This window comes from Typopeltis vanoorti, chromosome 15 (genome assembly GCF_054136105.1).
Source record: "Typopeltis vanoorti isolate ZY-2024b chromosome 15, IOZ_Tvanoo_1.0, whole genome shotgun sequence".
In the NCBI taxonomy this organism is placed as follows: Eukaryota; Metazoa; Arthropoda; class Arachnida; order Uropygi; family Thelyphonidae; genus Typopeltis; species Typopeltis vanoorti.
The window spans coordinates 121,445,374-121,459,349 of record NC_143563.1 but is presented as its reverse complement, the minus strand read 5'-3'; the positions used below and the strand labels follow the sequence as shown (position 1 = coordinate 121,459,349).

Here is a 13,976-nt window from a genome sequence, read left to right as displayed (position 1 = left end):
TAGTCTGTTTTGTATTCTGTTGCTAAATGATTTTTGTAATAATTTTGTATATTGTTGAAAGGATGTCTTTATCATCACTTAATCCAAATGGTATAATAAAGAAAAGCATGACTAAGTCAGAAAATGCAGGTCTAAATCAAGCTAGATATATATGCTACAAACAATTAAGAAAAAAAGATTACTCTCATATCAAACTGGCATAACAGTGAACTAGCCATCCATACAATCTGAGAAACTATAGTATTTGGTATGAGTGAAAATGAAGATGCTATACTAATTGAAACTCATTTTGCTTCATACCAAAGCACTTGCGGCTCCATTAGCATCTGGAAGGAATTGGCCAAATTCTTGAAGAAGATCTTCTTGATTCTGGAACAACTTAGCTACTTGGGCATAAACTTCTGCTTCTGTCAAAGGTTTCGTTCCTGTATGAACACCCTAATGAATGATAACTGATATTAATGATATTCACTCTGAAATAAAGTAGCTGCTGGAGTTAATATTATCAAACATTCTTGATAAACATTTTCAATGATCAAAAGCTAAAACAAAAATTTATAAAAGTAAATGAACTATCAGTAATGAAAATATGGTAGTAGCATTTACGAGTATTATAAAAAATACATTTTTTTCTTGCAATTCTATATTTATGATCTTTCTAATTATTTCATCATTAGAGGAAGACTTCTAGAACATTACTTTTATGCAGTAACATTATTCACTCAGGGTTCACAGTTTAACATCCTGCACTGTTGATGTGTATTTACAACTTATTCAAACTGTTATAGAGCATCCAAAAGGCAGAAATTTATGCATAACTCATCTCAGTTGTAACTGAATTTCAATTATTTATTTTTATTTATTATTATTTTTTTTTTTTAATGAGAATGTCATCCAAGAAGGGCTATAATACCAATAGCATGTTAGGACCATTGATGATTAGATAATGTGATTCTCCTACTCTAAACAGTGAACATATTTTCTTGATCAGAAGTTAACTGATCTGATTTAACTATAAAATGAAAGTCATTCACATTAAATTATCAACCATCTATTTTCCCACCAATTAACTTTTTGTTTGCTTAAATGTTACATTAAAAAACCTACTACTTTAATTAGGAAAATATTCAATTCATAAACTGATAAACACTAACTTAGTTATTATATACCAAGTGTACTGTCTTGTTTGGGAGAATTCCCATTCAGCGAACAAGACAATCAAAGGCTTAGAAATCAGACTGAAAAAACTATACATACACTTAAAAATAATCTAAATTTGAAAGGCTACTTTTAAGTAAATTACAAATAGAGAAATAAAAAAAAGACAATATTTCTTGCAGTTAACTGCTTACCACCTTCCATTTTTCCCCATTTCATAATTATTTTATAAAACAAGCATCTAAGCATCTACAAGTCTTAGGATAACTTTTTTTTCCCAAATTATCAATTTGAAGAATATACTTTTTTTTTAATACCATATTATAATCAATGTTGGAGGATTTGTCGTATACAGTACAAATCAGTAAGATTTTCGATATACTCTAAAGTCACATATGATCTTCACTCAGAATGACACCTCCACAGTCTTTAGACATGGACGTAGTGTGGTCCAGGATTATTACTTGTTTCTCCTGTGGTACCAGAGTACAGGATATTATCAGTCACACACACACTTTCATTTTTGATTTAGCATCTATTATAAAAGTTCTAGTCAAGAGTAAGTCTCTTCCCCTCTCAGGTCCTTGATGCTACAATCAAATCTTTCCTAAAGCAAATTCCTCCGACCCTGAATCTTGGCCAACAAATATTAATCTGTCTTTCTGACACTGATTTGATAATGGAAAAGAACATTGCACATAAAGGAGCATAGCTAACCATTTTGAATATCCCTTAAAAATATGTCATGATAAGTCATCCATTCTCACAACCTTAATAACATCTCACCCAATAAACATCTTTCTAATTCATTCACTTCTCCTAGTACTTCCTTCCCTTCTATGTATTGCACAGCATAATTTACCCTAGTATAATATACACTATATGAAGTGCTCATTCAACAAGCAACATCCTTTGTATTTATCACTCTGCTACCATGACTACGTAGCAATCTCAAAATGCCATAATTATATTTCCTCTTGTTTGCCATATAGAAGAAGAAATCCCTTGAATTATTCTTGGACTGAGTAGCCAATCATCTCTCATGCTGCACTTTTTTCTTTCTTTACCAGGTTCATCACCTTCCTAGCCTGCATTTCATACTCCTGATGTATCTGATTTCCATCAATGGACGAGCAGTGAAATCTTGTAGGAGTGGAATGGACGAGCAGTGAAATCTTGCCTGATTTCACTGCTCGTCCATTCCACTCCTACTCTATTTGCTCACTTAACTCCTGTGGCATTTAGTTATACATTTCTTGTAACATATACCACGTTATGAATTCTCATGCGCTGCTAACATCTTTTCTACCGTCACTACCAATGTATTGATGGTAATTGACCAGAGGAATTCCCATATCACATCTTATAATTCCATAAATATGTTTCACCACTTCCCAAACAAGTACCTCACAATCATTCTCACCAACTGGCAGCAGTGATAATACCTCATTAACAAACACACCACATCTGGTGAAGATATTACCAAATCCAACACTAAAAATGTCTAGGTGCTTCTGTCACATGATGTTTAAGATAGTCATCCCTGAGAAATTCAATCAATTCACTTTCATTCTTCCCATACCCAACCCTCTCTTTCCAATCTGCATTTCTATAATTAAAGTTTCAAATTAGGATCACCTTTTTACACACCCAAACAATATGCTGAAACACCTCAGTGTAATAGCCTAACCTATTACATATACTAGTCTGTTAATTTCAACTTCACACCACAGAGATTCAACATATTCAAGTGTACTACCATTTTCAATTTCCACTCTCTGTGTACACAATTCTTCTGCAATCATCAAGTATCACCTCCCACCCTTCCATTTCTATACCCAACAGAATATCATTGTTGGACAACCAACTTTCATTCTTCCCATACCCAACCCTCTCTTTCCAATCTGCATTTCTATAATTAAAGTTTCAAATTAGGATCACCTTTTTACACACCCAACCAATATGCTGAAACACCTCAGTGTAATAGCCTAACCTATTACATATACTAGTCTGTTAATTTCAACTTCACACCACAGAGATTCAAAATATTCAAGTGTACTACCATTTTCAATTTCCACTCTCTGTGTACACAATTCTTCTGCAATCATCAAGTATAACCTCCCACCCTTCCATTTCTATACCCAACAGAATATCATTGTTGGACAACCAAATTTCTCCTACACAAATTATTTTGGGGCATACTGGCTGAAATCACTACAACAAATGTATGGTTTATTTTGAATACTCTTTACATTTGTATATCACAATCCCACTGGCTTTCAGGTTATCCCACCAACATTATCTACTCTAGTCACTATACCACACTTCTCTTTTTGATCTGGCATTCCCATTTCCATTTCATTCCCATTTCAATGACTGGCTGATTGCCAGTCATGCCTGTCTTATCCCCAATTTTATGTATTACATTGATTTGTCCTGCTAATGGTTGATTCTGGATATTCTCAGAATAATGGCTTCTCTACATGTTCTCATCCTAACACTGCAAACCTTAAACCATTCCAACTTCCCTTCAAATTCAATCTTGAATGGAATCCCTTTTGCCTCACACAAAGTTGAGCAATCTTGCTATTATCTACTATCATCTCTGTTCTTCTTCTCAAATCACTATTATCATATCCAGGTATCATTAGCATGATACCTGGATATGATATGATACAGCAGCATTGCGAACAATGCTACTGTATTATCCTTTACTTCCAGCAACAACTTCAAGTTCCTATTAACACTGATTTTTTTGACCATCTAAATCATTCATGGCCACAACTCACCACTGTATCCTTTAGAAGTATATGGTGCCATCAGGGTCATAGGGACCTGCTAGGTTTTGGACACTCCTAAGCAGATTTTAAGATAATCTCTTAGCAACACAGGTACGGAGGACTTGCCCAGAGAATGACTTAATTCCTCGGGTGTGGAGTTGGATAGCACAGAATATATTGTTAAGGACTTCTTCTGGTTCCTATGTGTGGGACAATACTATGTACCACTATGTTCAGTATAAAGTGGAAAAATAATAAAAATATCTGAGCAGAGTAGTAATTTCCCACTTGGAGATGCAATTCATCTCCCACTTTAAGACAACTGCAGACATCCAAGCCAACAGCAACATTCAACCCTGCAGTCTGCTGGTTGGAGAGCATATATGCTAACCATTCGATCAACCAAGCCAGCAATATATGAGATGCAAATTCAGGATAATTATTGCTACTATGACTTCAAATTACCCAGTTTAACAAGTCAATTTCAGAAACAAACAGTTTTACACTGTATATCAAATAATTATCAATTCTGAAACAGCTCTAATTCTCTGAAGAGATTATCAAGTAAAATGAACTAGAAACATTTATATTACGGTTAAGAAATGATTTTTGTTGTTCAGAATCAATGGCTAAAATCATCCAAATCAGAGAATTTTACGTCTGAACTTCAAAGTGCAGCTCAAGCAGTCAGAAACATCTACAAAGAAAAGACCAAAATAATGTTAAACATATTTCAGTGATTAAAAAAAAAGCTAGCAAATTAACATTAGGCAATGTTGCTTTCTATAGTTTGGTGAGGTCAACAGAAAGTGTTGTAATGTTCTAAATGAACTAAACATGAAAAGTAAGAATTATCTTAATAAAAATAATATAAAACAAAATTTAAATAATTATTTCATTACTTAGTTTGCTTGGTATTGTAAGACATAAAATAAATTATGAATAATGTAAACACCTAAGCTTGTCAATTAGGTTGATTAAATGTTGGAACAAAATTTCTCATGAAAATCAAAATCAAATATAAAGAAAAGAGGGATGAACACTAAAAACACTGCATCTAGAATGTCAAACTTACAGAACAAGTAAAGCCTTTTATTTAGGTGCAATTTTTAGCAAAGATAGCAAATTAAATATGGAGACAGTGAACAGAAAAAACAAAGCTGATAATGGTAGAGCCTCAAATGAATACATTTGAGGGAGAAATTGGTCAAATACTAAGCTGACAGTATTCAAACCAATTTTAACTTATGAGAAAGAAGACAGCCTAGAAATAAAACAGTTCAGACTAGAGACCATTAGAAAAGTGAAAAGATGGTATCAACTGCAGAACAGGTTATAATTAATATATTAAGAAGGAACTTGTCAATATCAGAATTCATCAATGGGCAAAAATGTGTTTGTCCACAGAAGCTAATTCCATAAAGTTAACTGATTAAATTTTAAAATCACCAAACTCTATCGACATATCTTCAGTAACCTCAAACAGGAAAGTTTTAATTCATCAACAATCATTTCATTTGCAATAGTAAATCCATATCACATGATAAATATTTGATATACATGTAACCCTCGTATAACAAGGTACTTAGACAATGCGGTCGATATAAGACTGTCTACAAACTGTAGAAACTATCTTTTCATAAATTTTTCAGTGCGCAACTTAAAAATCAAATTTTATCTTCGTTAAATTTGTGCCTACCCGTATCATGCATGTAGTTATAAACAGCGAATTTATATTACGAGAAACACTCTTTATCACACATACACATTTTGTGCGTGTGTGTAGTCAATTGTTTACCGTATAAAGTGTTTATTATTGCGCATGAAGTTATAAGTAGTGAATTTATATTAGTGGAAATATCCTTCAGAACACATGTATGTCAGTTGTTTACGAATCAACTGTTTATTATTGAAATTTGTCTTAGAAAACTAAGAGTTTTCTCCCAGGAAAATGCATTAAAAATCATAAATGTGTTAATCTCAAGCTGAGCACTTTATTTTCTGTTGAGTTGGATAATTAATGTGTAATGTTTTTTTATGTAAAAAATTAATTTTTATAGTAATGGCCACTAAAACTGCAACAAAAAGGAAAAAAACCAACAGGAAAGAAAATTCATTTCTCTCGAAAAAAAAATTAAAAAATCTTGGATCGGTTGGAAAATGGAGAAAAACCAGGAGTTGTTGAAAGGACTTTGAATTTAAATGAATCAACAATCAAACAAAATGAACATAAAATCCGACAAAGTGTTATTGCTGGGTCAAAAGTAAGTCCATTGCTCATCTACGCCAGTGCTTCCCAAACTTATGGATGTAAAAGCCCCTTTAAAAAAATTAAAATATTTCACGGCCCCATCGAGAAAAAAAAATCTTAATGCAGACATATAATATTTGTTTCATTTATTGAATATAAATACGAAACATACACAGCAAATGCTGCAATAATCAAATGCAAATATTACATTTTTTAGCATCTTACATACACATCTGATGTGCGACATTATCTTACATTTTTATATAGACAGATATTATCTATCTTATTAGTCTTAAAACATTTTAAATTTGATTTCATTATTTCACCCCCCCCCCTCAATAAAACTAACGGCCCTCAAAGGGGGCTGCGATCCACAGTTTGGGAAGCGCTGATCTACACGATATTCTAATAGAAAAAATGGAGAAATCTCTAATGATATGGATAGAAGATTGAACTCAAAAGAAAATTCCTTTGGAAGGAAATCTCATTAAACAAAAAGCTCTCAAAGTTTATGAACATTTAAAAGCACTTGATCAAGATTCTTCAGAAGAAAGTTTTCAAGCATGGATTTTGTGCCAGTAAGGGTTGGTTCGAAAACTTTCAAAAGCGGTTTTCTTTGCATAATCTTAAAATCCAGAGAGAATGAGCATCAGCAGACGTAGAAGGTGCCCGGAAACATCCAGGGGAACTTATAAAAATCATTGAAGAAGTCAGTTATAGTGCAGACCATGTGTTCAATGCAGGCGAATCTGGGTTATACTGGAAAAAAAATGGGAAAAACTTACCTATATTTCAAAAAATTAAAGATCAGCTCCTGGATTCAACGTTTCCAAAGTTAAAATTACTTTACTGTTTTGCATGACAGGTGATTGCATGACAAAACCAATGTTTCTTAACCGATCCTCAAATCCTCGTGCCATGAAAGGGCTCGACAACTCCACTCTACCAGTTTATTGGCGGGCCAACAAAAAAAGCATGGGTTACAGCTAGTATGCTTGAAAATTGGTTTTTCAAGTGTTTTGTACCCAATGTAGAAAGTTACACAAAGAAAAAGAATATAAACTTCAAAATTCTATTAATTTTAAATGACTCACCAGGCCACCCTACAAATTTAAGCCATCTAAATATTAAAATAATATCTTTGCCGCCTTATATTACTTCACTTGTTCAACCACTCGACCAAAGAATAATATCAACATTTAAGTCATTATATTCATCCAACATTCTAATTAATTTTTGGAAAAAATGGGATCTAATCCAAACATGACACTGCATGGAAAGTTTTTATTGTGTGAAAATTATTTTTCTGTCCATTAAGGATGAAAACGAAATTAGTGAATTGATTGATGGGGAAACAGACTTAATTGAGGAGGAAATGGCACAATTAATAAATGACGAACTAAATAGTGGGGTAAGTTCTGCTAAAGATTCTGATTGTGATAAATCAGTTAAAGAATTCAGTTTAAACAAATTAGCAGAAAGATTGGATTTGGCAAGAAAGTTAAGTTATTTTACAGATAATGATCCCTCAATGAAGCACTCCAGAAAATTCACGAGACAATTGGATATTTGTTTAGCTCCATATTATGAACTTAATAAAAAATTGCAGCATAGTGGTAAACAAGGTCTTATTACCGACTTCTTGATAACTAAACCAGTAGAAGTATGCAATGAGAATTATACAAACGATGTTCAAAAGATTAAGTGATGACGAGGTCTGGTCACTTGTAAATAAAGAAAATCTACGAAATGTTATTTTTGAAGATGGTGATGATGATTAAAATATGCATTTTATTTTATTTTACCTAAACATTTATGCATTATGTGCAATGAAATTCAAGCACAATTTGTAATTTTTGCTATGTATTTGTTGCCTGAATTAAATAAAAATATATTCTTGCTGGATATGGCATTGTTTATATAATTAAAAAAAAAACCGATTTCAGAACGTAACCCTACTTTTTCAATATGATCCGAGTCTTACATAACACTATTTATATAACACGCCATTTCTATGGAACCTAACATCCACGCTATACGAGGGTTGCCTGTAAGCTATTTCTTTCCTTTATGAGTATCTACATGTAAGGTGGGAAGGGGGATAATAAAATACCTATTATAACATTATCTTGGAAAATTTGATGAACACTTAAAAGTACAGTAAGCTTCCTAATGCATTCCATACTATAAGAGCTCTGCTCCAATTATGCACAATTTGACCATCTGACCAGACCTGAAATATGCAATGTAGCCACTGTGAAACTTTTACACCTCCATATATGAGCATTTCTGATTGAATATCATCTACCCCAGCTGCCTTTCCACATTTCATCTCTTGGTACTTCAAAAAAAAATATGTATTCCTATTGAGTGTTTTCTACCCTCGTGGAGTCACAGCTTACTTTATTTGGTAATCTCTCAAAGCAATTACTCCATACACCTAGAACATTTTTCATGTCATCTATATCACCTCCAATTCCTTTTACAGTACTTTTTCCTTCATTTATAAACTTTTTCAATAGCCTCCAGAATATTTTTTCACCTTCCTCATATTTATTTTCTATGTTCTTGCCAAAGGCTTCCCAAGACTTCTGTTCAGCTAGTTTTATATATGGTGCTTTATGTTCTTACATTTTTCAGTATTCTCTATGATCACAAGTTGACCTTGCCAGGAACTTTTGATATGCTTTCTTCTTTTACTTGACTGTAACTTTTGGAGTATCTATCCACCACGGAGCTCTGACTTTTCTATTCATGCAGACAACTTCACTGCATGCCTCTTTTGCTAAATCAACAACCATTTTCATCAAGATTTTTGACTGAATCTCCAAGGTTTCATTCTTGTTTTTAACTGCTTTCATTTTTTCTTGAATAACATTGGTGTATTTCAGTTCACAACTGAAAGCTGCTCAATTTGGACTCACTTTAAAACTTTTTACTTGCTTCTTTTCAATATGAAATTCAATTTTGTCCTGCTCAGCACTTAAATGGTTATCACTTCCAATTTCAAATCCTAGGTATATTTAAGTCCTGAACCAGTGAGAAAACATCACTATGAACAATAACATAGTCAATGAGACCAATTTCTTGCATCTTCTCTACATGTGAATTTGTGTATATTTTTATGTTGGAACATGTTAGTAACATAGCCCATATCCTGAACACAAATCTAGCAGCTGCTTACCATTATTATTAGCGTTGCTCTTTACTCTAAATTTTCGAAGAACATTTTTTGCATAGTAAGTAAGTGAAGCATTATTATTATCACACTGCCCTAACATCAAGAGGTCTGATTAGATTATGATTTATTTCCTTTATTATATAGTGAACTTGTGCAGTTTCCAAAATTATAAGTATACATGAACCTCAGTAGAAAATTATTAAACAAATATTTTGTCTTTCATATCATAAGAAAAATATTCAAAGATAATGCTGTGGTGCAGATGTAATTTAATAATTATTCCCTTTATAGAAAATAACAGTCTCTGAATGAACTTGAGTTTAGCTATGATTATTTTATATATATATATATATATATATATATTTCACTTCTTTGGGCATCAACATCGCTAGAATTTTCTATTAGGAATGCATGAAATTTTAAAATTAAATGTATTTCATTTCATTTTGAAGATGCCTGTGACACATGGACATACCTTATGGTATTAAATTAATTTGCTAATTATCTCTATAATTACTATATTTCCTGTGTAGAAATTTTTTCCACTTGGTTATAAACTGATAAACTGTATTCTTAACAAGAAATGACATCTTTGAATGATTTAACAAGGTTTGTTGGTAGATTTTTATTTATTAAAAGTAAACGGTACACTAACATGTTTCATCTATGGCTGACAGTATCTTCAGGAAGATATTTAACTCAGCGGAGACAACCAAGATTATTTCCTATTGAAAAATAATGATTTGATAGTTTGATGTGTATCATTAGGCACATCATGCAAAGTCTATATATTGTGGAGTAGATCCTGTATATGACTGCAGGCATAAGAGGTTGCAAACATTACGTTATATACACTAATTAATGACATCCAGATGACATGGTAAACCCTTGGTTTCTTTTTAGTGTCTCCATGTGAGCAGATGACAGAAAACTCCTTGAACAATATGACAAAACCTTACCACAAGAACAAGGAACTTTGTATAACAATATTTGTAAAACCTAAAGTTGTTGTTAGGGGAATGTAGGATACTTCATATAGTGTTAAGTGGTTTGAAACCATTCTGATGATGGTTGACTTTAACAAGGATGATTTTCTTAATGTCTTGCCAACATACGGTAAGTAGACCAAGCTTTTATAATTAATTTCTGGGTTATGACAGGATGGTCATTCAGTAAATAAAAGTTAGTAACTTCTTTAAGTAGCCATTTTGGAAGAACTGACCAAATAGGATTTGAAAGATTTTTTTTTAAATTCATGAGCATATTTAACCTCTGATACCTTAAGATTTTTGTCAAAGGTGATGGAAAGGGTTTGAACGTAAACACCTGCCCATATGGATTTGTTTCCTATAAACCTCTAATGTTAATCATCTACTCTATTTTTGTTCACAGTTCTTGTATCAAATATCATTCAAATATCAAGTTCTAAGCATGAGAACTTGATATTTGAATCGCCACTATTCGGGAAATGTGCATAATCCTCAAGATCTTTCTGGGTGTGCTTCCATATAATAAAAATATCAACATATCTCCATCAGACATGTGGTTTTAGAATAGCCTGTGCTATAGCTTCTTCCTCAAATTTTTCCATATATAAATTAGTGACAGGATATGATCAACATGAGTCCAATGTCAGATTGTATTTTTGGTAGTAAAATCTCAATTTCCAAGTAAAGAATGAAGATTAGAGGCAAGGATGGATGAGACATGTGATGGACAGAAGCAATAGATGTGCAAGGAGATCTAGCGATTCTTCCAAAGAAACATTTGTAAAAAAAAACTAAACATTTAAGCTATAAATGATTTCCTGATAGATTAAAGTCTTATGTGATGTTCGAGTTTTAACAGTATTTATGGCTAGACCAGGCATATACAGTTCCATATATTGAGTCACATTTTTATACCCAGTATAAATTGGAGGAATATGATACTCCCTAGTCATTGCAACTGTGTCTGAGTGAAAAATGGCTGTGAAAAAGGAACTGACAGAGGTTGAAACAGGCATTGTGACAGGATATCATGTTGCAGGTCCATCTTTTGACAAATTGAGCCACTCTCCAGTTAACAATCAGAGATACCATACCGAGATGGAAGATCAGGGGAGTGAAGTACGAGTGCTACCAACAGAGGACAACCCATTACACTCACTGAAAAAAACTGTAGGCCATTATGTAGAATAATATGCAAAAACTGGCATTCATTTTTCAACACACTGAATGTGGATTTCTGGCCATCGATTGGTACGCATATCTGCACAAAAATATTTAGAATAGAGACCCACAATATGGGTTTCTATGGTAGAACTGCAATATGCAAGCCCTACATTAACTGAACCAACATGCAGCATTGTATTCAGTGGTGCAAATAGCATGTATGGTGGGAATACTGAAAAGATGTATTATGAGTGCGATGAATCACACTACACCCTCTACAGAGCAGATGGATGGGTGTGGGGGATGCCTGGTGAACATCTCTTACCAGAGTGTGTAACCCCACTATGAAATTCAGAGGTAGCAGTGTGATAGTATGGTCCTGTCCGTGGCCAAACCTGTTTTTACTGGTTTGGCCATGGACTGCTGAGTTGCCACAAACACTGACTGAATATTCTGCACATTGCAATGGTTCCTACTTTGCGATCGTTTCTAGAGAATTGAAAGCAAGACAATGAACTGTTTCATAAGGCTACTCCTTTAACTGCGTAGTTTGTGGAAATGGACGTCAAGACACTTGACCGAGCACCAAAGAACCATAATCTCAACGCTACTGAACATCTGTGGGATGAACTAGAGCATCAGGTGAGGTCAAAGGAGGTCCACCCCAAAACATTCCAGGACCTCAATACCTGCTTACAGGAAAAAAAGGTCCAAAATCCCTATTGATCACTATAATAGACTAATGGAAAGTATCCTCTGTAGGATTGCTGCAGTCATCATAGTAAAAGGAGGTCCTACATCTTATTAACATGAGTGTCATGAATGCGTGTTCTCACAAACTAATCTTGTAAGGACTTAATTTTGACAACTGATATCTTCCCTTATTCAAAAATGCAACAGCCAACGCCTCTTTGAAAGATCAAATGGGCACTGATGAAAAAGATTCTTCTATTCTTTTGCAACTAGATAACCTATAATTATAGCATTTCTTATTGTTTTGAAGGTTTGTACTCAAAATTCTAGTCTTGTTCTATCACCATTATGTTCTGTTACTTTGCTGGTATCTTTCCTGAAACCAACATGCATATTAGTGCTTTTTCAATCAATTCCTAAAAAGACTGATGAATCTTTAGCATTCAATTTCGCTGATTTTAATTCTTTCTGAAATAATGGAGAAAAATTAATAGTCAATTTCTGTGCTAGTGAAAAAAGAATCTGCATCTTTTCTTTAAACGTCAGCACAAAACCACCATCTCGCTTATTGGAGACAAAGTGGTTGAAAGAATACCATATTTGGTCCCTAAAGTTGAAATGCCCAACGATTATCCGATCCTTAGCCTATCGAAGATGGCTACTAACGTATTACAATTTAATTAACCTTTAGCAAGTGAGTGATTAATTTTAAATAGAAATAGAGTTTTTACGAAATACATGGTATGCAAATCAAATTTAAATATTACTAATTAAGCTTAAATTCACAAAATTTTGTTGCTAGATGAGCAGTATGTCTTAACTGAAATCTATATTTATATACTTACAAAACATAGATTATGCATGTGTCTTTTTCTTTGAAAAATGCAAGTATCACAGTGAATATACAAAAATCAATCACTAAATATACTAATATCACTTTTTCATCCAAACAAAGTGCCTAAAGGAAAAAAAAATCACGTCTAGTTAAAAGATTCCCCTCTCCCACTACACATTATTCAAAGACAATTTGTGAATAGGTTATGCTTAAAATAAGCTGTTCTGCAGCAAAGAGTCAATAAAATGAAGAATTACCAGAATATCTTCATTTCTTTTGTGATCAAATAGGGTATACTTTGCAGTTTTTCTCATAAACTTCATTTCTGCTGTTGTTAATCTTTGTCTTTTTGTTTTATTGTCCAGGTTTCGCTTCCATACATTAAGACCAGTAGGGCTAATGTATTGTATACTTTTAGCCTGATTTGTTTTTGAACTAGGTTTGGTTTAAATATAGAGTTAATTACTCCTGTTATTTTTAAATATTTTGCAATTTTTATATCTTTTTCATTTTCATAAGTGATCATACATCCTAGGTAGTTAAATGAATTCACCTGTTCTAAGATCTTGTTATCTAATACTATTTTAGTTCTTGCTGGATCTTGTCCTTTAAAGGCCATAGTTTTTGATTTTTCCATTGATATTATCATACCATAATCTTTGGATATCTCATTTAGATTTAAAATAGCTTTCTGTAAGTTATCTTCAGAATTTGTAATTATTATTTGGTCGTCTGCAAAGAGGAGAGTGTTTAAGTTAACTGTAGGTGAAAGTTTAATTCCTTGATGTAAATTTTTCCTCCATTTTATTATTATTTCATTTAAGTAGATATTAAAAAGAGTTGCTGAGAGGGGACATCCTTGTCGGACCCCTTGGTTTATCTCTCTTGTATATGATAGCTCATGATAGCAAATAAATGGTGTTCA

At 33.0% G+C, this 13,976-nt stretch overlaps 1 protein-coding gene across 18 annotated transcripts in view; it reads right to left on the bottom strand.

Moving 5' to 3' along the window:
• The window catches only part of LOC150099111 (paired amphipathic helix protein Sin3a-like), a 578,777-nt gene that overhangs the window by 355,675 nt on the left and 209,126 nt on the right, over positions 1–13,976 (bottom strand). For all 18 annotated transcript variants that reach the window (XM_090404589.1, XM_090404593.1, XM_090404598.1 and 15 more), the window contains one exon: positions 301–438. In XM_090404589.1, coding sequence (XP_090260715.1) covers positions 301–438 — 138 coding nt within the window. The remainder of the gene's footprint in view (positions 1–300; positions 439–13,976) is intronic.